The sequence below is a fragment of the Lissotriton helveticus genome, chromosome 3_1 (genome assembly GCF_964261635.1).
Source record: "Lissotriton helveticus chromosome 3_1, aLisHel1.1, whole genome shotgun sequence".
NCBI classification, from domain to species: Eukaryota; Metazoa; Chordata; class Amphibia; order Caudata; family Salamandridae; genus Lissotriton; species Lissotriton helveticus.
This window is the reverse complement of record NC_136061.1, coordinates 586,578,825-586,603,165: the sequence shown is the minus strand read 5'-3', so window position 1 is coordinate 586,603,165 and position 24,341 is coordinate 586,578,825. Positions and strand designations below refer to the sequence as shown.

Below are 24,341 nucleotides of genomic sequence, written 5' to 3'. Positions count from 1 at the left end.
TCAACCACCGCCTGAACTTACACTAATCCTCAGGACACCTGCGCTCTGCCTCCCTCGCACACATTCCCGGCATTCGCCAAAGCTACAGTAGAGGATAATCCTTCTCCTACACCAAGTCCTGTAATGACCTTTCCCTTTACCTCCGAACATCATCCTCTCTCCCAGAATTCAGAAGGTGACTGTTCGATTGATCCCAGCAAGAACCAAGTTCCTAGATACCCTCGCGGGTGATTAGCTGCGCTCTACAAATCTGATTTGATTGAATGATTATTAGACACCAATTTTAAATGAGAACAAGTGTGCTTTTTGCCTTTGCCAAAGGATCAACAGGTATATGAGAAGCATTGTGCTTGTGGGCTGATGGAAATGTAATTGTGTCCAGTGTGTGGAGACAAGCCCTACTGTGTGGTTGGCTGGTGAAGTACTTAGTTCTGGCCCCACCCTTTCAAATCCACATTGACAGCCCGGAGTGGGATATTTGACCTTAGACAGCTGCTACCACGAGACAATCATGTTAAAAAAGCTTGCGTTTTTTTTTACCTTTACCAAACAAACAATTGACATGGGCATGAAAAGCAGTGTGGGTTACAGCTGGCAGAGCCATCTTTGTGCTTCAGTATGTTGATCCAAACCCTACCCTGTGATTATGGTGGTGGGGGGTGGAGTGACTAACCCCCCACCCCATCAAATCCTAATGGCAGGACACAAGACAGCAGCGTTCAAAGTTTCCAAATTGTCAATGCAGGCTAGCCACCAGTTCAAGGAAAGAGGCTTGTGAATCAGGACCCCTCGCTGTTTGTTGCGAAGCCCTCTGATGAAAAGAAAAGTGAAAAGAAAAGAAGTAAAAAATATCTGACCTATTTTTAGGGTCGAGCCTAGTGACAGCACCCATGCACTGCTCGCTCGGCGAGGCTTGCAGTAGTGGAGTATGCTGTGTAAGCCTCGCCCACTCTCTGCCCATACTTTTCTTTGGCTGGTGTCATTATCCTTGGTAAATGCTGGCTTCTGATTCATTATGAGGCTTTTTAGTCCCTCCTTGTTACCGCCTTGTCGCCATTTGTTACTGCCCATGACGACTGGACCTTTTACTTGGCTCCGTACACGGTCGGCTTTATCCTATTTTGTTTATGGGCACTTATGGGGACAATGGCAGATGCTATTTTATTGTATTTGTATCCTGAGCGCGGCGCCGGCTTTAGGGACACCACGCTCAGTTTATTTATTTATATTTAACTTTTATTTTGAGCGCAGCATCCACTTCTGGGACACCACGCTCTGTTTGTTTATTTATTTATTTTTTTGTTTCATAATGAGCACGGTGCCTGCTTCTGGGACACAGCGCTCAGTTTTTTTCTTTTTTTTTTTACATTAAAACTGAGAGTGACGCCGCTTCAAGGACATCGTGCTCGGTTTATTTTTTTCTTTAACACTGAGCACGGCGCCCGCTACAAAGACACAGTGCGCAGTGTTAAAGTAAAAAAAAAAAAGAAACCAAGCGCGGTTTGCTTTAAGCAGAGCTGCGCTCAGTTTTAAACTGAAGCAAGCATTTGCAATGCAATAGGTCTTGCATTTACGCAAGTTTAAACTATTGGCATTGTAAAGGACAATGCCTTTTATTTATGATTTAAAAACAAAAATAATAGGCATTGTTATTTACAATGCCAATAGCTTAAACTTGCGTAAATGCGAGACCTATTGCATTGCAAATGTTTGTTGATAAGGCTTGCAGACAGCTCAGCAGAAATGCCAGTACACCCAGAGACCATAGTCGCACTTGCTACATTCTCTGCAAAGATGATAAACCTAGCCTGCAATCATATCCCATGACCAATGCAGGTGAAGCGTCCCACCAATGACCTTTGAAGATTTGAGCCAGACTAGAGAACTGTTGGTCAGTATGGGAAAGGAACTGCATGTCTTTAAACTGCTATATACTTTCGCGCACATCCGGCCTGCAAGAAAATAAATTATGGTCCACGGCACTGTTAATCTGGAAAGGAGTAGGAGAGGGGTGCCTACTGATTAAACTGATTGAGCTTGAAGAAAGGTACCGCCTCCCAACATCAAGGCACTGCAGCAGTGGTGGAGTCTACCCTCAGTGGAGAGACAGATATGCCACCTACAACTGGTAGATCGTTTATGATCAGTTTACATGACGGCAAAGTATGGTAGTCTTTTTGGGAGTCATTAAGCTGTTTAAAAGGCATACTCACCATCATTGTGATCATGACACACATTCTCCAAACCCTGAGGGTAAATCCATACGTCAAGTTAACTTCCTCCACTGTCTCACAACCGAGTTTATTAGAAATGGCTAAATCAGTGGACTGAGAGTGCAAGGGCAGCCAAGCATTCAACGTCATCCGAGGAAGGAAAACAAATAATAAGAATTCCTCGGTCTAAGGGACAAAGGGAGTGATGTTGGAGACCATATTCAAACAAAAGAGAACAGTTGCAGGTAATATGCTTCCGATATTGTTTTAGAGACTTACAGATGGGCGATCTATAAGTGTAAAGGTAAATCCAGTTACTTGTATAGCGTACGAATCACCCCTGAAGGGGTATCTCGGCGCTGGGGGCCATTGGGAAGATTAAGCGATCTATTGCCTAGAGTAGCACGGTGCTGGCAAGACCCCTGCCGCCGGAGCTGGGGATCCAACCGTGATCCCCAGCTTCCCTGGCCCCGGCGCCACACCTCTCCCTATAGTGCAGGAATGAAAAAGGAGAAAGAGGTGACTATACCTTTAGTTCCAATTTTCTTATCTGAATACTATAAGTTTACGGAGAGGGGAAAATGACTCGTTCCTACCAAAACTCCCCCGTAGTAGACAGCCCCACCCAAAGCAAGGCATGTGAAAGCAAAAAATGAAAAGTGGCAATAATCAGACAAGGGGGGCTTTTTTAGACTGAGCTTGACATGCCTCTCTGCCACAAACATGCCCGACGAATGTGCGGTTCACAGGCTCTACTAAGTCGGACGAACTGTCATGTTTCTGCCGGCGGAGCCTCTGCTGTCTCATCAGTGGACACCTATGACAGCGACCCAAGGGACATTGGGCCGTCTGTCAGCGTCTCACAGCCCCAGTCCTATTTAAGGCAGACGTTCTGACCTACTTCTTTCGTTTGGGTCCGCTAGGAAAGCTGGACTGTCCCTAACAGCAAACAAATAAATGACACTTAGAGTGAGGCGAAATCTCCCAGCATGTCAGGGTGATTTATTTTTTGTTTTTGAAGACAGACTCCAGCCTCGGGAGTTATTGACAAACAAAAAAAAACTGAGCAGTGCAGGAGCCATGAACATGTTCCCAGGTTCACTGAAGCCACTGAAGCTGTGCTGTGCGGGCACTGCGTTCATAGCAGGGGCGTAGGAGACACTAAAATTCTGGGGGGGACAGGGACAACCTTGTGGAATTTCCAGTGACCCTATACAAATCATCGCTCATTAAACAAATACAATCGCATACTTTCGAAGTGAAATATTGAGAAAAGCATGCATGTTGTCACATGTATGCTTCATTGTTATTTACATTCATATAGTAATCAGACCAAATGTTAAAAAAATGTATATGAATCTTGCATCTTTATGCACTAAGCAAACAAAGGTCGCTGACTTAGGTTGGGGGCGTCATGTTTGCAAGTGCCTTATTTATTTATTTATTTTTGCAGAGTTTTATAAAGCGCGAACTAGACCCGAACCGAATCAGGTATCAGAGCGCTTTACATAGTACCAGTTACGTTACATGAGGACACACATTCATTTTAGGCACGGGGAGATTAAGTGATTTGCCCAAAATCACAGGAGGTTTTGGCGTCGTTACCGAGACTCGAACCCAGATCCCCAGGTCCGAGGTTGAGCACCCTAGCCATTAGGCCAACTCCTCTCCACTTATGGTTTGAAAAGTACCTGCTTCTGTATTCCAGGACTCCAGCAATTTTAAGGCAACAATACAAATGTGAAGATAACTTTGGTGATTAATGTTCTTTATTGAGAGAGATCGGAGGTTTGTCTAGTGGTAGTTTTGACGCTTGGTAAGGTAGCCACAGTGGGGTAACATGCCTGCCGCAAAGAATGTGTACCACGCAGATCACAAAATGCATATCATGTAAATAGGTCAGTGAGTTACTGCTTTTGTCTGAGAGATTCTTTTGGTATTTGCAGTTTATAAGTTAAAATCCTAACATTGAACAGTGAGCTATTAAACATCATCAAAGAGCTGCATGAAAACTTCATGGTATAGATTAGAACGTTATGATTTTTCCCCAGTCTTTCATTATCCTAATGTTGGAAAATGGGTTCATTAGGATATAAATCAATTCTGATTATTAAAGAGAACCCCCCAACCATGGTGTTATGTTTTAAATTCTGAGTTTGTGCTTCTTTAGTGTTGCAAAGCCATCATGTGCCCTGGGCACTCCCCAGTGTTTTGCTGACTGGTACTGGTGGTACCTGACTCTGACTGACGCTGGCCTCTGCCTGAACAGGCACAGGGCCAGTGCTATTCTGAAAGAGACACTTAAAGATACTGTGAAAACACCCTACATACACTAGGGTGCACTATGGGTCAGGGTACCCCTATGATTGGCATGACCTCTCCTATAAGGCCCTAGTACATAATAGGGCAGGGGGATTAGAACTACCTTTAAGTCCCTGGAATATATTAGGGCATGGCAGTTTAGAGGCCAGCAGCCCTTTCTGTGTTTGCATGTGTGCACTGCTGAAGCCTGAGGTCAGTTTAAATGTAGCCCTGTGTTGTAGGACTGCTTATAAAATGCAAATTGTGCCAAACTCGACTTTTGGGTTTGGGGAACTTATAAATTGATCAAATACAATGCTGGGGCAAAATTAAGTTAAGGGGAAAAATGTTTTCCACTTAACTATGGCTGTAACATATTTGCCACATAATACATCATCTGCTGCATAATCTAACGATATGACCCAAAACAATTTTGTAGCTCAAACTGATCAAAAATTACTGAAAGAAATGTGATTTATGTTGCTGTGAAGTGTAGGGCCCTTTACAAAGGTTGCCTGGTCACCTTTCCCACTGCTACATTTGTATGTTACACATGTACTAATGAGGCAAAAGCTTTGCAGAGGCTGTTAGTATGTATAAGTATGTCAAAATAATAAAGTATCATAAAATGCACTGCATTACGCTGCAGCCTTTTTATTGTTGCATCATTTAGTCAACACTGCAACATAATTTTGGCCTCCATTGCTGCATAACTCTGGTGGTCCGAAAGCAGGCTGCAAGTGTTTGTGCATGAAGCAGAGACCATGAAGTTGCAAACTTAGGGGCTGATTACGATGGCGGGTGGACTTCAGTCCGTCCGCTATCGAATCGGAGAATTGGACTGCTGGCCTCCAAGGTGGCGGCACTACGATAGGCATTACAATGCGACCTTCACTATGACGTGCGCAGTGCCTATCTTTTACATTGCAGCAGGTGTTGCTGGCTGCATCATATGCCGCAATGTAAAAATAGACATTTTACATGGCAGGCACAATGCGGTGCCTGCCACATGGTGCAGTGATATGTAGGGGGGCTTCTTAGATGCCCCCCAGGTCCCATGTCTGGGGGCTGGGGGGAAAGGGGCCTGCTACAGGCCTCCAATGTCCCTTTCCGCCAATTTTTCCATGGCGGGTGAACCGCCATGGATAGGCTGGGGGGTAAGGGGTATCATAATCCCTACTGTAGTGCCTGGTAGGCACCACCAGCATTGTAGGAACCACAAGCCCCTCCGCCGCACTGGCGGGCTCAAGGAGCCAGTCGAGGGCGTGGCGGTTGGTCTTTCCGACCGCCAGGGAACCACCCGCCATTGTAATATGGTTGGTGGTGATGCAATCACCGATGGCGGTGAGACCACCACTGACGGGGTGACGTGGCGGTCCCACCTCCATTATAATCACCCCCTAAGTTTGGTGTGCATGCAAATACTACATTGCCAACCCCATGTAAGTTGCACCACTACTGCTGAAAAAGGCCAATGAAGGTACCAATGGGTGCGGTGGACTGGCCTCCAGGATCTTGTGACCTCAGTGTCACTGTCGATATAGGGTGTGCTTCTTCATATGCCTACTCGCAAGACTGGAGGTGAACTGCAGTATGGATTGTGGTGGACAGGCCTTCAAGGTTAACTCACACTTGCCACCCTTAGGGTCCACCTGCCAGTGCTAAGACATGAGGGCTTCCAAGGCCTATCGGGCCTTCTAAAGTGTAGCATCGGAATGATCTCTGTCAGGAGTGTGGTCTGGTGGACTGGTCATGAAGGCTGAAAATGGTGCTCCAGTTCTGAATTCAGAAGCTCTGGCCAGAGTGCCACATCCTCTCCCACACTGAACACCATACTGCCCCACTGAGAGAAACGTGCACTGCCTTCAGCTACAACTCAATTGTGCTGCGACTAAATTCAAACTATGCACTAGACAACAGTAAAATGCTGCCTGCAAAAAAATGAACAACACCCTAGAAAAAGCAAACACTCATAAGGAATGCAAGAATAAGCAAATCATGTGAAATGTATTCAGGAGCAACATGGTTACCTTAACAGTTTAAAACTCATTATTCAGAAGTCAGTAAGTGATTTTGCCTGGAAAATTCAGGACATGGCTACAGGATCAGGAAGGGGCCTGTTTCAATGTCCATTTATTATATACTTTGAAAATGTAAGCAGTTTGGTTTAAAAAAGACCACATCCCCGGACACAGAGCCGCAGTACACATTTTATAAGCTAAAATAATTAAAACAGTTGAAAATTATCATATTAAATATTTCCACTCAATCCATCAACCAGGTATTTCAGTCCCTTTAGGAATGGTTCTCCACCCTGGAAAAACAATGTTGTTCAAAGAAAGAAGAAAGAAAGAAAGTAGCACTTTCACTGGCAAACTCTGTAAAGTGGCGCTAATGTGTGTGGCTGGAAGCCTGTAAATAACAATCTGGCCTGTCTGCTGACCACTCTTTATTACTTTATTTCGGTATTTCAAAAGGAGAGGCAAGAGAGAGTATGTAAGAGCTCTTGAAATCAGAACTTAAGGAGGAGCGAGACTGAAAGAGATGGAGGAATAAAGAGACAGAGGGGAGGAGGGCAGCTGCCAGAGGCAGGACAGGAGAAGTTGACACTGTCCTTGCCTTCTCCCAGGTTATGAAGGAAAAGAGACGGAGTTTTTTCCCTTCTCTGCCCTTCTCAGAACGCTGAGCCTTCCTGCAGCATAACAAAGGGCAGAGGGCGGGCGGCCTCTTTGACTTGCAGGCAGGTCAAGTACAGGGCCATTAGGTAGCGCTTTTGCGCGCTAATGGCCCTGCGAATGACAGAAGGCAGAGGGGAAATTCTTTTGTCCCCTCGCCCCCCCACCTTTGTCCCCCGTGTCCCCCCCCACTCCAAAATCTGGGGGGGATATGTCCCCCGCGTCCCCCACACTTCCTACGCCCATGGTTCATAGCGTCTGCACAGCAAAGGTTGGTGCCTCGAGGGAAGCCGCCGTAGATGCACAGGTCTGTCAGTATGGCAGGCTGTAGTCCACCAAGGCATCGGAGAGCATACCTCCAGTGCCGTAGGGAAAGGAGGTACAGGCAAACAAGGACTAAAAAAGTCACTAAGACTAGGAAACATATCTGATCTATAAACAGGGAGTTGGAAAGAAAACGAAGGCCACCCAAAGACCGTTCCCAGAGGCCAAGGAGTACCCATCTCCCTCAGCTGTCCCCTGCCCAAAGCCACTCCACATATGTACTGAACCCGGTTTCAGATGCATAGCTAACAGATTCAATTAACCCCTCCCCTGCTGGTGACGGAACCACTCCGTCATAGCTGCGGTCGCGCGAATTTCGCGCCTGCGCTGGACGTTCCATTGAGCGGGCGGGGCCGTGATGGAACCGCTCTGTCATGAGCACAGCTCAACCGCGGCTGGTGACGGAGCGGTTCCGTCACCAGCATGCGGCCGCCGCGCCCCCTTAGCACTGCGGCGGAATAGCCGCCGCAGTGAAGGGGTTAATGAATACAATATAAATATCCTACATATGGTACCTAGCTATCCAATCCACATTTCGTAGAATATTTAAGAGGTCAGATTCCTTATAAATGCTCAGGACATTTTCCTTGCCATGGGGACAATGGTAATAAAACTACGAATGCTATTTCTTTGCTTGAATGCCATGTGGATTAGCTATAGTAAGGGTTTTGAGTCAGCGATAGGAAAACTATGCCTGTTCCAAGCAGACTATGCCTCCTTCACTTATACCATCTCTTATCATTGTCAATTATACCAGTTGCTATTTTTTTATGTGCAATTTTATTGATTTTAAAACACATAAAACAATTCAGCCAGAACACGGAAATCACAGTATTGAATCCATTCGCTACAGCAATGTAACACCCAATCACAAACCCCATAAAATTACATAGACAGGATTTGGAACCCAGTTAGTCAACTCAGGACCCCCCACAATCCCCAACCACTTCCCCCACACTCTGCGATATTTCTTAACGCACCCCTTGGCTTTATAAAGGGCTTTCTCTTGGGTCGAGCATCAGTCCACCCCTCTACGCCACCTCTCCCTGGCCGGTGGGTCAGGGCTTTTCCAGGCCACCGCTATGTCCCGCTTGGCCACCATCATAGCCATGGTAAAAAATAATTTGACACTCTTGGACCCGCCCAGCCCATCACTAATCTCCAGCAAAGAGTGACGTGGAGCGTGAGGAGCCTCCCATCCCAGTACCTCCGTTAGCTCTGCTTCAATTGATCCCCAGAACTGTCCCAAATGGGGGCACTACCAAACCATGTGGAGGAAGTCGGCTGGAGCATGGTTGCATCTCACGCATGACGCATCTGGGCGCAAACCCGCTCGATGCAGGCGTTGGGGAGTGAGGTTCGCAGCGTGTAATTAGTAGAGCTGAATCAGTTTGAGTTTGGCCGAGACGGTGACTGTTCTGGGGGCCATAAGGGCATCACGCCAATCAACCTCGTCTAGGGGGCCCACCCATTCCACCCATTGATCCCTCAACCTATCTAGGGTTGTGGGGGTGTTGTTAACTAGGGTGCGGTAAATGCGGGAGACCCCTCCTACCAGTTGCTATTATGTCTTCTCTTTATGGATGATGCCTGCTACCTAAGAATTACTCCTCATTATCTACCACACATCTCTTCCCAAAGCTATACCTGCACTCCAAGAGCGACTGCCTCTCATTTTTAGCTTTTACTCTAATTAGACCCTGATTCCTTCCTCAAATGTAGGTGCATAGGCACCTAACATTTGTGCAGGACACGTTAATAAGAACTGAACTATTTCGACTCAGGACACCTTGAATGTGGAATTTTGCACCAATTGGGTCATTTTGCACAATTTTCAAACATTCTCCACTACCCCCAATGTGTGCCAGGGTCTACTGAAAGGAGTTCTCTCGAGTCTTAAGATTATACCATAACTCTCAAGTCAAGTCAAAATCCTTTATTCGGCTTTCAGTTAGAAATACCATAAAAGTACATTTAAAATTTGATACGACAAATAATTTTAAAATTCATTATCCTAAAAAGATACATGTAAAAAATTCATTTAGAACTGTAGCAAATTGTAAGGTGCAAAAGTACATTCCTTTAAAAACAATCTAAAACAATGCAACAAATAATGATGAATATGGTCTTAAAATATGATTTTCCTAACCTACTCTAAATTTGACCTGTGTCGAATGACAAACTTCAAAAATTTAACCATGGCTTTCGCAATACACTCCTCATCTAAAAGTTGGAGAGAGAGAAATGCAGGACGATACCTACGGAGCCCCATGGTTTTTAAAATCGGGATCAGCCAGCGTTTTCTTGGTTCACTATAGAACTTGCAAAATAATATTGTGTGAATTGAAGATTGGGTAGAGACATCATTGCAAGGGCAGGTTGGTAGACACTTTGCCCAATCATTAATTCTTGGAAAGGTAACTAAGCGATAAAAGATGTCCAGCCTAAAATGGATTAATAGGAATCTTTCATAGCTGGACAAGTTAAAGGTTAAATAAGGTTGAATGGTCATGGTTGTTTGGATTGTCAGCATGTGTTGGACTGATGGTTTGCTGACCTCGTTAGTTAACCGCAGTTGTTCTAGGTGGACAAACAGTGTTTTTTAAATGCTTTTCTAGAGAGTTCTGAGATTAGGATGGGAGTGTGGAAATATTTTGCCATGCCTAGATCATACAAGAATTTTTTAATGTGGGCTATCCACCCAATTTTATGAGCATTCTCTAGAGAAATACAGTCTTGTATAAACCCTTGAGAGAAATGAGTTTTATTTGATGACCAAATACGATGCCATAAGAGAAGTGGTTGAATTTTAACTATGTCTATCAGATAAGACATACCCAACTCCAAGTGGCACGAATAGGTCGAAGTGCCTTGTGGCACGGCTAGGAGGAACCTTAAAAAACTGTTTTTAACTTTTTATAAAGCATCTACCTTTCCATAGCCCCACACTCCGGCTCCGCAGGTTGCGATGGTTGAACATTTAGCCTTGTATATCTCGATGAGTTCGGTGGGAGACCTTCTTCCCAATCTTCGTGAAAAGTTTGCTAGCGCGACCGTTGCCCTTATAAAAAGCAATTTCCTTGTCTCAATGGCTTGCCTCCAAGAGCTTTTATGGTCTATTACAATTCCCAGAGTTTGTGCTCTCAAGTTTTACTTTATTAATAAGGATGGCCGTGGTTTTCTTAAGTTTAGAACCTGATGACATAACAAAGGTTTTTTTAATGTTGATATTCAGGTCCAATTGGCCATAAAGTTATTATATCTCTCAAGAGCACGTTGTAGTTCTACAGGGGTTCGAGCTAAAATCACGGCGTCATTGGCGTAAAGTAAGGCTGGTATTGGGTGGTTATTAATAGAAGGCAGATCCTGGCACCCCTTTACGATGTCCTGTTCCAAGCTATTGGTGTAAAGCGTAAAAAGAAAGGGGGCCAGTACACAGTCCTGCCTAACCCCTCTCTCTACCCCGAATGACGCCGTTAGTTCCCCCCGACCCCGTACCGCACTCTGGCTGTAGCGTCCAAATATAACTCATGCAGGAAGTTAACGAGAGCCTGCTCTACCCCCATTTCCAGTAAAATGGACCATAGTTTTGAATGACAGACGCAGTCGAAAGCTGCCGATAAGTCGACATACGCCATGTATAGAGCCCCCCTTAGCATTTACGTATTTGCCCATCAGAAGGGACAGATTGAGAGCTTGCTCGATGGTGCCAAGGCCTTCTCGAAGCCCAAATTGTATGTCTGATAAAATCTTGCTGTTGTCCGCCCATCGCTGGAGGCGGTCTAGAATAACTTGTCCCGCCACTTTCCCTAGAGTGTCCAGCAAAGAGATAGGACGGTAACAAGAGGGCGATTGACGGTCCCCTTTTGTAAAAATAGGAACAAGAATAGATTCTGACCATGAATCAACAAGCCCACAGCACATGATGCTTGCAGAACTCTGGTCAGAATTGGGGTCCAAAGGTCCAAATTGAATTTGAAAAAATCAATTGGGACCCCATTGGGGCCTGGCGCCTTGCCATTTTTACTAGCCATCAAGGCAAGCTCCACTTCATGATACGTTATGTCAAGGGATAGTGGAAATGGAGTTATTTTGGGCTCAAGATTTTGTACTTCTTCCCCCTTGGAGGGGAGGCCAAATAAAAGTGTGAAATGTTCGACCCAAGTTTGTTCATCTATCGCCACATCAATTATAGGTTTATCTCTAGAATCTGAGAGGAAGGGTGATTTAATGACTGCCCAGAAAGCGACGCTATCTCTTAAGGTACAGCTTTTGTGGAGTTGATCCCATAGTTCTTTTTTCAGTTCTGTTTTCCTGACTTTTATAACCTGGTTATACTCCCTTCTAAGAACGGCAATTTCCTGAACATCCCGTTTTGTTTAGTGTAGTGCTGCCTTTAGTTTTGTATATGCTTTAGTGCAACTACTATTGAACCATCCTTTTGTTTTCGATTTTCTATCTTTTAATTTAACAAAAAGGGCTTCTTTTATTGTTTTAGTTACTATCACAAAATTTGCCATCACTTCCTCATCTTAGGAGGCGATATCAAGGCACTTTTCAATCTCCTTTCATGATTTTTTTAATACGTTAGTAGTAATAACTGTTGGATCCACTGTGTCCCATTTAAGTGAATACCCATTGACCCAGTCTAAAATCAGAGTGTTTTGCCCCAGGGTCCTCAGTGTGTTACACCTATCTGACTTCTGTAGGAGCGATAGGGTAATACTATTAGGGTAATGATCACTAATACTGTTATCATGGGTCTTAAAATTTTAAACTCGTGGTCCAGCTTTAGAGGAAATGAAAATGAAATCTATTATACTAGAAGTTCCTCTGCCATTGAAAGTGGGAATGAGCGGGACTGAGGGGGTTTACCATGTCATTAGCCAAGCCTAGGTCTAAACCAAAAAGGGGTTCGTTCAGACAGTCCCCAATTACAGTGTGGGTAAAGTGGGTTATCGAATTTTCATTTTCGTCCATGAGACCACAGATCAACTCACCACTATTCCTGCATAATCTTTGATTAAAATCACCTCCCCAAATAATTACTACATCTTTTGTGGCCTTGTTGGTTAATTCCTGCAGGGAGAGAAAAATGTGTCTTATTACTGTTATTAGTTCTCCCTGGTGCAAGTTATTATAGAAGTTGACCAGAAAAAGAGTATCGGTTGTACCCCAGTTCAAGGGTATTATTTGGAAATTGGGTTCTAATTTAATTGGGATGATTTCTTTAACCTCCACAAGATTAGAAACGAAAATGGTCAAACCTCCTTTGGCTGTACCAGACGGGGACGGTAGTGCTGCTGAAAAATAGGTTTTATAGCCCTCTATATGGATCACAGAAGTAGCCCATGTTTCTTGAAAACATAGAATTTTAAACTTGTGGACAAAGCTAAGCCAGATGTCATTTCCCACCTTTGAACGCATGCCTGCAATGTTCCAATAAAGTATATCAATAGAGGGTTTGTCCCAGAGACCATCCGGGACAGGACTTGAACTGATAGTCTCTACTTGTGTGTTATACTGGCTCACGCTGTCAGGGACTGCTTGCTTGTCCATTACTCGTGGCTAGGCCCGGGTTTGCTAACGAATTTTCAGAGTGTTCAGTGAAAAGATACATTTCTGTACTCTCATTTTGTCTTCACCTAAAATATACTGGGGTAAAATCTCTCTGAGGTAATACTTCAAGGTGTGGTAATTGTTTTAGCCAGGTTGGTTGTACCTCCCCTAACCAGCTTTCAGTTATTGAGCACAAATGAGGAATAATATGTGATTGCTGTTTTGCCGCCCCGGAATTTCAAACGTTTCCCCCTATTGCCAACCTCTTTTCCCTACATTATCCCTCATTATACTACTGGGACTAATTTGTGTGGGAAAAATCCCGGAAGTGTGATAGTTTTTCACAATTCAGAATCTGATACAAACAATATTTTCGTCCAATTTCGAATCTAACTTCCAGGTTAGAATGAGGGACTTTGTCTCTTCTTTTAAGACCCCGATAGCCTCCCAATATGCTACAGTACATCCCTATGTAACTTATATTGTCCTTCCAGGGTACTACAGCTCATACCTGTAAACTATTTCTTCTTTATAAAGTGTACCCGATATTTCTGAATTAACCAATAATAAACCATCCATGTAGACTGTAGTTTTCCCTGTAGACTGCATCTTCCTCAATGGACTGCACCGATTCGTTTTACATCACACCTACTGCCTTGTGCTTTATTTCTACAGACTACACATTCTCCACATCAAGACCCCAACAATAGCACCTACCTGTGCCCAACACTTCCTCTCCTTTGTCTAGAATTCCTCTTTAAAGACTTGGAGGCATATGAGCATGAACCTCGTTAAAACTATCGCCGTTAATGGGCTTGCTAATATGCGTAATAGAATTCCAATAGAAGCCCAGGTTAGATGTCCAGCACATCTAACCTGGACTTCTATTGGAATTATATAAAGATTTCCTGCCGCTAAAACATAATACGATAATTTTAACGAGGTTCTTGCTAATATGCCCCTTACCAGAGGTCCCACGCTGGCAAATTTAGTTCTACCTTATTTACAATTGGGGTACTGGGGTACTGCTGGTTCTTCGATGGTCGATCCTGAGCTTGCTCTGCAATTGGAAACCCTTGACCCTGTGACCTGTCATATATGGGCCTCCATGTCACAGTGACAATAGCTGCATCCTATTTAAAGTAAGTCTTTCACCACTGATTTTCACTGCCCCTGCCTGGGTCTACTTTGCACGGCATGGCAAATCCAGATGGGGAAAACCTACAGGGCTTTGGGGCCATTGTGTTTTGTTTTTTCTATAACTAACTCTTTTAATGCGAAGCAGACCAAGCAAACCATGAATCTGCTCTGCATTCTTCTATGCTTTTGAATTGGCAAAACCATCAAAGACACAGAAATCCCTGCCAACATTGGGGATTTTTAAAAAGGGATGACGGGCAGCCTGCTAGGGTCTAAATTGCCCCATCTCCTCCATGCCCTAAATATAGACTGCACAGTGAATAAGTAGTCTCTCATTACATTTCCCCCATTAACTCCATGATTTCGTTCAGTATCTTCTCTGTGAGTTAATGGGGATTATAAGTTATTTTCCCTGGAACAGGGAATGCAATTTCACGTTTCACTCCCTGCCAAGTGAAGTAACCAGCCCAAATTCACACACATTAACAAGCCCAAATTCACACACATTTGCTTGGAGAAGTTGGGCTTTATTCTTGGCCCTGTGGTGGTGGAGGATGCCATGGTTGGTACGTGAGCAGAGGCTTTTTTAGCACCCCTGGCGGAAGCTTTTTCTCCTCCACCAACTTGAAGATTGAGGGCGGGTCGAGGTGATGCACAGCAGGTGCCCACAGCTCCTCACAAGTCTCTGTGCACTGTGTTTCCAAGCCGGGACTTGTCAGACCCAGAGTGTGAGGACTTGTTAATATCAAGCCTGGGGACACTGGAAAACTTGTAGTTTCCAAGAGCGGTAACACTCAGGATACCACTTTGGGCAACTTATAGTGAGGGCCATAGACAACAGCTTTTCCATATAGATTGCACATTCCCTGCTTTAAGTTGTAAGTCAACTTTTAAGCCGGCCATGCTCATTTATTTCACGTCTTCCTTATAGAACTACACCTAAGAATTGTACCTACTCATACACTATGCCGCGTCCAACATAGTCATGTGGCAACCCAGATCACTGCCACACTTCAAATGATGATTTAAAACTGTCTACACAGTTGAGACAATCCCCTTGACTGTTTGTTACCTGTTATGAATCTAGTATAAAACAATAGCGTAACTAGGACTTCATGAGAAAGTTCTGCATATTCTGCTTTTATTTCACTTTTAGAGGTAATTTTATAATTGCCTTGCTTTAAATCTAATTTATCCGTTGAAGTCTAAAGCTTCGCGTCATGGCAAACAAACCCACCAAGTCATTAGTTAAAGTAAAATGAACACAGCACCTTCAATTCTGCAAATCTCAATTTATACTCTTGGTGGACAATTCATTAAGCTGTTTACTCCAGGTGAATTGATAGAGTCTTTTGTTATCCCTTTATATGAGCAAAAGCAGACTTATCTAAATCTTGGCTTATTGGGTTTTCTATATCATTATCATAGTATGACTGTGGAACATTAGGACACTAACTATCTAGCACACAAAAGAGCAGGCTGCTCAGCAAAATATTCTACAGATTGACATCATTAACCCTTCCGAAATAAAAACCCTTACCTGTCCTCCTTTTGGCTGATATTTGATATTGTCCGTTGACCCAATTTTCGACTTGACATTCTTGAGGTCTGGCAATGGTTGGTTTAATACCCGTATCTGCTTCATCGTGGCCGGAGACTTTGGAGGCGTTCTTAGGATGGCAACTTTCTTCTCACTGGGTAGCAGCCCAAGAGATTTTGGGGTACCGGGGGTTCGAGGGGTCCTGGGATAGCTTGGAGTGCCAGGTGTGCCTGGCGTGCGTGAAGAATAACTTGGTGGTGTGCCGGGAGTGATGGCGGTTGAGCCTGGTGTGTTGGGTGTGGAATTTCCACTTTTTCCTGTTCGACTACGAATAGGCTCTGATCCTACATGGAAACAAAAGCGAATCATTAGAATCAGAAGCAGTAGTTCTCTTCAGACAATCCTGTGTAATCTCCTTTCACCAACAATACAATACAATACAACTTTCTCTGGGATAATGAACACAACAACTTATGACTACTGTCAAGCTTTATTTCTCTCAGATGCATCATACTCTAAATCCTAAATGCAGTATTTGTAAAGCACAAACTACTCACCCTTACGGGTCTCAAGGAGCTGGGGGCCATCGTGGAAATTAAGTGAGCCATTTCCCAGAGTCACACGGTGCTGAGCTGATCTGCCGCCAGAGCCGGGGATCGAACCGTTAGCCCTGTGTTTTGATGTCAGCTGCCCTGGCTGCTGCACCACAACGCTTCACTACTCTGTAAGGTTAGTGCATATTTCTGAACTGTTAGCTGCGGTATGGTACGGCGCTGCCCCTCTCAGAAATGGAAAAAACCTCCAGGGGCGTAGCTTCGAGGGGTCACTGTTGTAACACCGACAATTTGTGTTAGTAGTTCAGGGTGATTTTTATTGAACATAGGTAGCTATTATTATAGTAAAGGTTGGTGATCCCTGCCTTGTAATATAAGCAATATGCTTGCCTTCTGCAGCAAACTTAGGTTACAGGAATCTATAACTAGTGATTTGTCAGTGTTATTTTACTGCATGCAGCAATTACTATTTTAAGTGCCTATCCCAATCGTGTAAACCGTTCCATACATGATTTTTTATCCGTGTTATTTTGCGATTCGTGCATTTTTTTTACCACTGGGGTTACAACTCCTAAAGTTTTTTCAGGTAGCTGTATGTATTTTTTCATGCATTTTATGGATTGTTTGGTAATAACGTTTTAATAATTTATGACTTACAAAGACTAAACACTGAAAACACCCAAAAGAAAGCATTTATCAACCAACAATAACAAGTCTAGGAATATCATGCACAAACCTTCATGTCCAAAATGGCATACACAGACGAAATGAGAAGAAGGGAGAGGGGGTGAAGAGAAGAGAAAACAGGCGCAATGAGAAAAAACACTAGAAGTACAATCTCCTAGGCCCATGGATAAATAAAGAATAACACATAATACCAGAAATAAAAAAATCATAAATTCTCTAGCGTTGAATCACCTCCAGTTCCCGTCCAGATTTCCTGGCCTAATTAAAATCTCCAGCTGATCTGGGCTTTTGAAGCGGAAGTCGCCACCCTCAAATATTACAAGGAGTGTTTGACAGGAAACCAAATGGAAGTCTCTAACTAGCTAACATTTCCCTTTTAACCATTTGCAGTTGTTCTCTGTTTTTCTGGACTGCACTGCTTAGGTCTGGGGAATAGTAGATTATTACTAAAGCTGAAATTAAAGTCCCTGGTTTTCGCAGCCCCTGTAATCACTGCCTTTTTGAAAAGCCTCACTCAGTTGCAAGATTACAGTCCCAGAATCTGGCTTTGACCCCATTCTGTAGTACCTTATGTACCTTCAGCAGAACCTCAGGGTCATCCACTAGGATCTGATCCCTCAGAAATTCTTATAGAAGTGTCCCTACATTGTTTCCCTCTACTAGGGGCATAATCCCTAAAAGCCTGAGTTTAGCAATCCTCACAAGTTTGACGAAGCTCCCCATCAACGGCTCCAACCTTGTCATAGAGGCGATGGCACAATTCTGAAATTCTCACGTGCCCTCACGTGCCAGAATAGCATCTCCATGCAAACCCCACTTTCGTATCCATATTCAACACCTATTGGATCACTTCCTCGACTTGCTCACCTCATCACTAAGCTGCCTCTATCACTAAGACATTTTTTATCAATGTTCACTGTTGTGGATCTTGTCTCTTACAGAAAATCATATCTCCAAGGTCAGTGTGTCCAGTTGGAACCACTGCTATTCTCCAGGACATCAGAATGTTATGAATTGGGATGGTATGTGGAGAGAAGATATTCTTCTTTTCTTTCCGTCCCCTTTGTTTATGTCCCTAAGGGGAACTTACGAGGCAAGAAGAGCAGATCAAAATACCCAGGCAGGGTGGGTGGGTCCGCATAGGAAGCAGCCAGCCTCCATGCAGACAGTACATCCTCAGATAAGCAATTCAGTGGTTGTGAGACAGGCCAACATAGGTGGTAATCAGATTATGGACAAAATATGGTGGTAGTGTCTCTCCTAGGAGAGATCGTCCGCACATAAAGCAAATTTAACTCCAACTGAAAACAATTCAACGTGTTACGTTACTGATGTAATGATCTTAGTATAAGGCTAACAAGGTGCACTGCTTTCCTAATTCACACCCACCACCACGGGTGTCAAAAATAGCGAGAAAAGAATTTCAAGCTAATATCAAGTGCCAAAAAAGAAACAGGTTAAGCAAGCACTCTAGATTAATTGTAAATACACAATATATCAATCATCATTTTTAAATCATGATAAGCTTGGAAAAACCAATTATCATGGTGTATATTTTTAATTTGATGAATCAGTACATAAATCATTCGAGGAATGTAGAAAATATTATATTCTCAAAATATGGATCCAAAGGCTGATGTTAGTATCCCAAATCATTTATTTCATAAATTAAAAACAGGTATTATGTTTTCCAGCATACACCGCCGACACGTGTTTCGTCTTATTACAAGACTTTTTCAAGGCAAACGCTAGTCGTAATACTGGATCACGATAAGACTGATCCTGTATCGTAGTCCGTATATGAAAGAAATAGATGGTCACAGATGGTATCTGCTTCCTAAAACGGTAAGCCCAAAAGACGCGATTGAAATCTGCACGCTTATTTTCATGAAATTTTGATGTGGAGTATCAGATGTAAATCACCTTAGTAGTCCGAAATGGCGAGAGTTGTCTTCAATAGTTCAACTTTCTTGCTTCGTGGAGGTTAGAACCTTCATGTATATTTAGTTGCTCGACCCTGATAAGTCTGCGGGAAACGCGCCATCCGTACGAAGCCTCCACTGCTGCCAGTAATCAGCTTGTAAATCCCAGTACCCTCAGCTGCCAGGAGCTGCCATTCTGCTTCTTCAGACCAACACTAAGATTGAGGACAAAGGCCTAACATGTGCAGCATTTAGGGCTTAGGAGTGGCAGCTTCTACACTCTGCTTTGGAAGAGACATTCTCCCCTAACCCAATCTTCGCCTCGAGCTCTCACACAGAGACATCCTTCCCTGAGATCAGCAAGACCCACCCTTTTATATATTAACGTGCAATTGTTTGTCTACGTTGACTATTATGACACTTATGATTTTATGCTATTCTTTTTTACACAATGTTTCTGAACAGGCATTGCATGTACTAAATATATGCATTGTTTGCCGGAGTACCCAATCTGTGCAATTCATGTGTAGCTTAGCTGCACTGTTCTGTTTGATACATATACAGGCACTTTTGTTACAATAATTATTTTTTACTTCTTTATACCTATGGTATTTGTATAGTTTTTAGTGGTGTTATTGTGGTTATGTGTAATGTGGTAAGACTTATTTCTCAAATTTGAAACTGGAATATGTTGAGCCATTGGGGATTTCAGAAATATTACTGAGTATATCTGTGTGCATCCTGTTTTGCTTGCAAATATCATATTTTTGTGAGGGAACTGAATAACTGATTATTATTATTAAGATTGCATTCATGTATAGCACGTAGCTACCAGTAGGGTTTCCCTGCGCATAGGTGGCAGGATAAAGAGCTCAAGGAGTGATGCTAGAATTAAACAGGCTGATTTAATGAAAATGTATTTCTAAAGATCACGGATCCCAAGGTTGCCCTGAGGTGCTAAGATCCATGAGCAGGATCAAGCAATATCCTAGCCAAAGTTAGCACTTTGATCACTTTGTTAAAGTCAAGGTGGTTGGTCTTTAGAATAAGGCCACAGGAAAGAGAGCTGAATAGCTTGGGTGCCAAACAGGAAAGGATCGGTCAACCTAACAGGAAGGACTATAGGGTGCATATATGTTTGGATTTAGGTTGGAAGAAACCATACAGGCCGTTGAAAAAGGTAAGAAAGGATGAACCAGAGGGATGAAAGCAATGGTGAGATATAGCCAATGAAGTTTGCTACATTCGGCAGTAACTTAGTCAAGCCTTTTCTGACCACAGACTAGTCTAACCACAAAGTCTTGAAATCTTTTTTGTAGTACTGCAGAGAAGGCAAATTAAGGAAAATTGTCATAGCCTGTTTTGAGGAGATGTAACTAGTGGAAGCAGAAGAAAGGAAAGAACAGAATTAATATGGGCAGTATGTGTAAGTTCATTGTTACATTTGTATTTCTATAAGGGGACATTTAGAGTTTGGTGGCAGGGGAGCACTACTGTGAATCGGCAGTGCTCTGGTCCCACCATTCTCCCGGTTCCTCCCTCCTATTCAGACGTTGAGGTACCAGCAGGTTTCCATCAGTGGTGCATAAGCTGGATTTAATGATTGAAACCGTTAACCTAGCTGCCTATTCACAACTGGGACATCTGATCACAGGGGTGATAGCCCTGCTCTATTTAAGATGGGAAACTGCCACTAAATTTTCCTGCCTAGGAACTCCATGTGAGTCATGGAGGTTATGGGCAGGGAAATTGCTCAATGGTTCCCAGCCATATGGAGACATCTCGTAAATGTAATACATTACAGCTTTATTGAAAGAGGCAAACATGGATTTTGGTTTTGAGAGAGGAAAGAGACAATCTAGACGTCGATTCCGATCCGGTAAAATAAACATCCGAATGAATCGTATCCGGAGCCATCTCCGTACGACTCGTACACATGCCGTCTGACCCGACAAGTACGATCCGGACCGGGGCACCAGGACGCGATCCGTACGGTCCATGTCAGAAAAGGGTGATTCGTACGGAAAAGCACACAATCACATACACACCGTACGGTGCGTACCCCCCATGCTCGCAGGGGTACGCCCTGTCATGGGGGTACGCACCGTACCCCTCGATCATGGGGTGTACGCACCGTATACCCAGCGAACATGGGGTACGGTGCGTACACCCCATGATCACGGGGTACGGTGCTTACCCTCCATGATCGCAGGTGTACGGGACGTACCCCTGCGAGCATGGGGGGTACGCACCGTACCCGGGGGGGGGGGGGCGTTCCATACCTGTTTCGGCGCGAACTCTGCATTTACGGCTGTTTACAGCTCCCATAAAAAAAGGGTAGTACGGTGCGTACCCGACACGTATCTTACTTGCTGGGTCGTAAAAACCAGCCGCGAGCCATACAGATCTTGCGCACAGCGGGTTCCGACGGAGACTCGTACAAGGATTCATGTCGTACGGTCTCTGTACGATTCGTACGGAGTCCGGCTCCTGGTACGAATCGTACTTCGTCGTACGTACGGCGGACATTGCAGGGTTCGATTCGTACGGGAAAAACGCTCAGAACGACTATTCGGAGCGTTTTTTACCGGATCGGAATCAACCCCCTAGTGTTTAAACCATATTTATTGAAAATGTGAATGGACAGGTATTGAAACAAATAACATTTTGCAGAGGACAGTGTTAGACTTGGCCCTCTATGCATGATCATCTGCAAACTTTTTTCCTTAAAACTTCCTGTGTTCTGAACCTGTTTTTCTTTTTACTTTTAGGACTCTGCACACTTTACTACTGCTAACCAGTGCTAAAGTACTTGTGTTCACTCCCTAAAATATGGTAATATTGGCTTACATCCAATTGGCACATTGAATTTACTTATAAGTCCCTAGTAAGGGGCCCTGGGTGCACTACATGTACCCAGGGCCTGTAAATTAAATGCTACTGTTGGGTCTGCAGCACTAACTGTGACACCCAATTATGTAGCCTATCAAATGTGTCTGGCCTATCATTGCAGCTTGTGTGTCTAGTTTTATACTGTCATTTCGATTTGGCAAAATTAACATTTTGTCAGGCTCAAACCTTCCTTTTTCAATACATTTAAGGCCCTAAACTGCCCTTAGGACAGGGTGCAGTGTATTTAAAAAAGTAAGACATGTATTTTAAAAATGTTCACTTTGACATGTCCTGGTAGTGAAAAACCCTTATATTTGTTTTTTGACTACTGCAATACCAAGCTCTCCCATAGTATAAAAAGTGATTACTTTCATACATTTAATACGTTTTAACTTTCAATTGGGAGCAGGTAATGTGAGAAAGTGGCTCTATATATACTGGACCAGAATAAGGTACAGTGTGTATAGAGTCCACAAACCCCAGAGGTATAACAGAGGTTAAAGCTAGGTGTGACCTTACTCTCTAAAGGGGTAGCTTGGTCGAGCAGTAAGGCAGTACCAGAGGACAGTGTAAAGCATTTGTTTACACACTCAGTCAGCAAAAGGTTTCACACACTGAAAGACTGAACTCCAGGCCAATTGTTTTTATATCAAAGATATAGTTGTTTTATTTTTAGAACCAACAGGTATCAAAATGAACTGTTCTCAATATGAGAGTTCTCAGATGAGTAGTTTGCAGAAAGGCAATAAACTTTGTAAACACCATAGGTACAGGGGTTGAAGTAGGCAACACAATTCTACACACAATTTAGCATTGAGCTCAATGGGGTTTTCTATATAAACACAGACGATTACTTTGTAGATTACTTTGGTAGTTCCAGTATTTGATCCTAAATTCAGTCCTGGGGTCTAAGCTGAAAACAATTTAGTAAAAACGTTTTCGTTATTGTAGTGATTTTTCAGGAATATAAATCTATTTTAAAAGTTCACACTTAGAAACTTTTCAACAGAAATCTGGCAATGTTATCCAATGGGAGAAAATTCAGGTTGCAGGTAAAGTACGATATCCTTACTTGGGTAATCCAGTTACTGGGCTCCTAGGTCCAGCACTGGGGTCTCAACTTAAAACAGGTAAGTAATTACGTTTCAGTATTTGGTATGATTTTTAAAGAATATTTCAAGTTTTCAAAAGTAGACAGAAGAAATTTCACAGAAAAACAGACAATGGATTCCTATGGAGAAAATTCATGTTACTAGTAAACCCGACTAGGATTACTTTTGCGGTTCAGTACTGGGCGACAAGATGCAGTACTGGCTTCTCTCCTGATCACAGGTGAGTACTTCGGAAATCAGTTGATTTTATGTGAATATTTTAAGTTTTCAAAAGTAGGCACTTAAAAGATTTTTCGAGTCAAACCAGTCAATGTTATCCAATGGCAGGTAAGTGAGTTACCGGTTGCCAGGTGAGTACTCGGCTGGGGAAGTTAGGGTTCTGGGCATAGACTCAGGGGTCCCCCAGGGTCAGGTAGGTACAGTTGGTTCACCCTCAGCGGCACAGGGGCGGCCGGGTGCAGAGGTAGTTAGGCCCAATGTTATCCAATGAGGGGCAGGGGGCCTCCGGTTGGTGGCTGCTGGCCATTTGGCTGAGGGAGCTGGGCTCCTGGTCACTTGCTCAGGGCAAATGGGGAAGTAGGATAGGGCACAGGTTACGCTGCCGGTGCCGGTGATTCTTCAGGTGCAACCACCACTTCGAGAGGTAAGTTGGGATCCTGGAGAAGAGGTAGGTACCCCAAAGGGAGGCACAGGGGGTCGCAGGGTGCCGGGTGCAGGGGTGTCTTTGGGTGTCGGGAAATCTTACCCTAGGCTGGTCGCGGTTGGAGGGGTCCCTGGTTCTGAGGCTGCAGGAGTCTGGTTTGTCGAGGAGGGTCTTTGGGCCCTGGACTTCGGGTCGCAGTCGCCGGGGGTACGTCCTTGGATCACTCAGGCACGGGCCAGGCTCGGCGGGTGCAGAGTGGGCAGGTCTTGAGCTTCCTGGCTGGCACCAGGGGTTGGATGTGGAAGCAGAGCCTCTGCTTATGGCAGTCCCAGTCTTTAAGAGGGTCAAGGCAAGCAGGTCTTTCGGCTGTCCCAAGGCTGCTGTCCGCAGCAGTCGCCGGGATTAAGCAGGAGTAGGTTCCAGTATCGACAGGCTGTAGGGCTGTGCCATCCTGTTGTTAGCAGCTGCACGGCGGGTCTTCTTCTTCTTGATCTTCTTCCTTCTTTTCTTATCGGGATCTGAGGAAGGAAGGTTCAGGGTGCCCCTAAATACTAAACTTAGGGGTGTTACTGGTAGGGCAAGGGCAGGGACCAATAGGTCCCTGTCCTGGGGTGGGTACACCCTCTAGCCTGCTCCTCTCCTGTGGGAGGGGGGCAGGAGCCTAACTGTGATTGGGCAGGGTTCCCCATCTTCAACATAGCTGGAGCCCGGTGTCGTGCTTCACCTCGCCTCACCCACCTGAGGGGTGGGGTTGGCACAGGCTGGCACACCCCCTTTCC

At 44.2% G+C, this 24,341-nt stretch overlaps 1 protein-coding gene across 4 annotated transcripts in view; it reads right to left on the bottom strand.

The window, feature by feature from the left end:
* MAP2 (microtubule associated protein 2) overlaps positions 1–24,341 on the bottom strand; it is a 1,143,712-nt gene that overhangs the window by 105,567 nt on the left and 1,013,804 nt on the right. For all 4 annotated transcript variants that reach the window (XM_078680559.1, XM_078680562.1, XM_078680563.1 and 1 more), the window contains one exon: positions 15,753–16,096. In XM_078680559.1, coding sequence (XP_078536685.1) covers positions 15,753–16,096 — 344 coding nt within the window. The remainder of the gene's footprint in view (positions 1–15,752; positions 16,097–24,341) is intronic.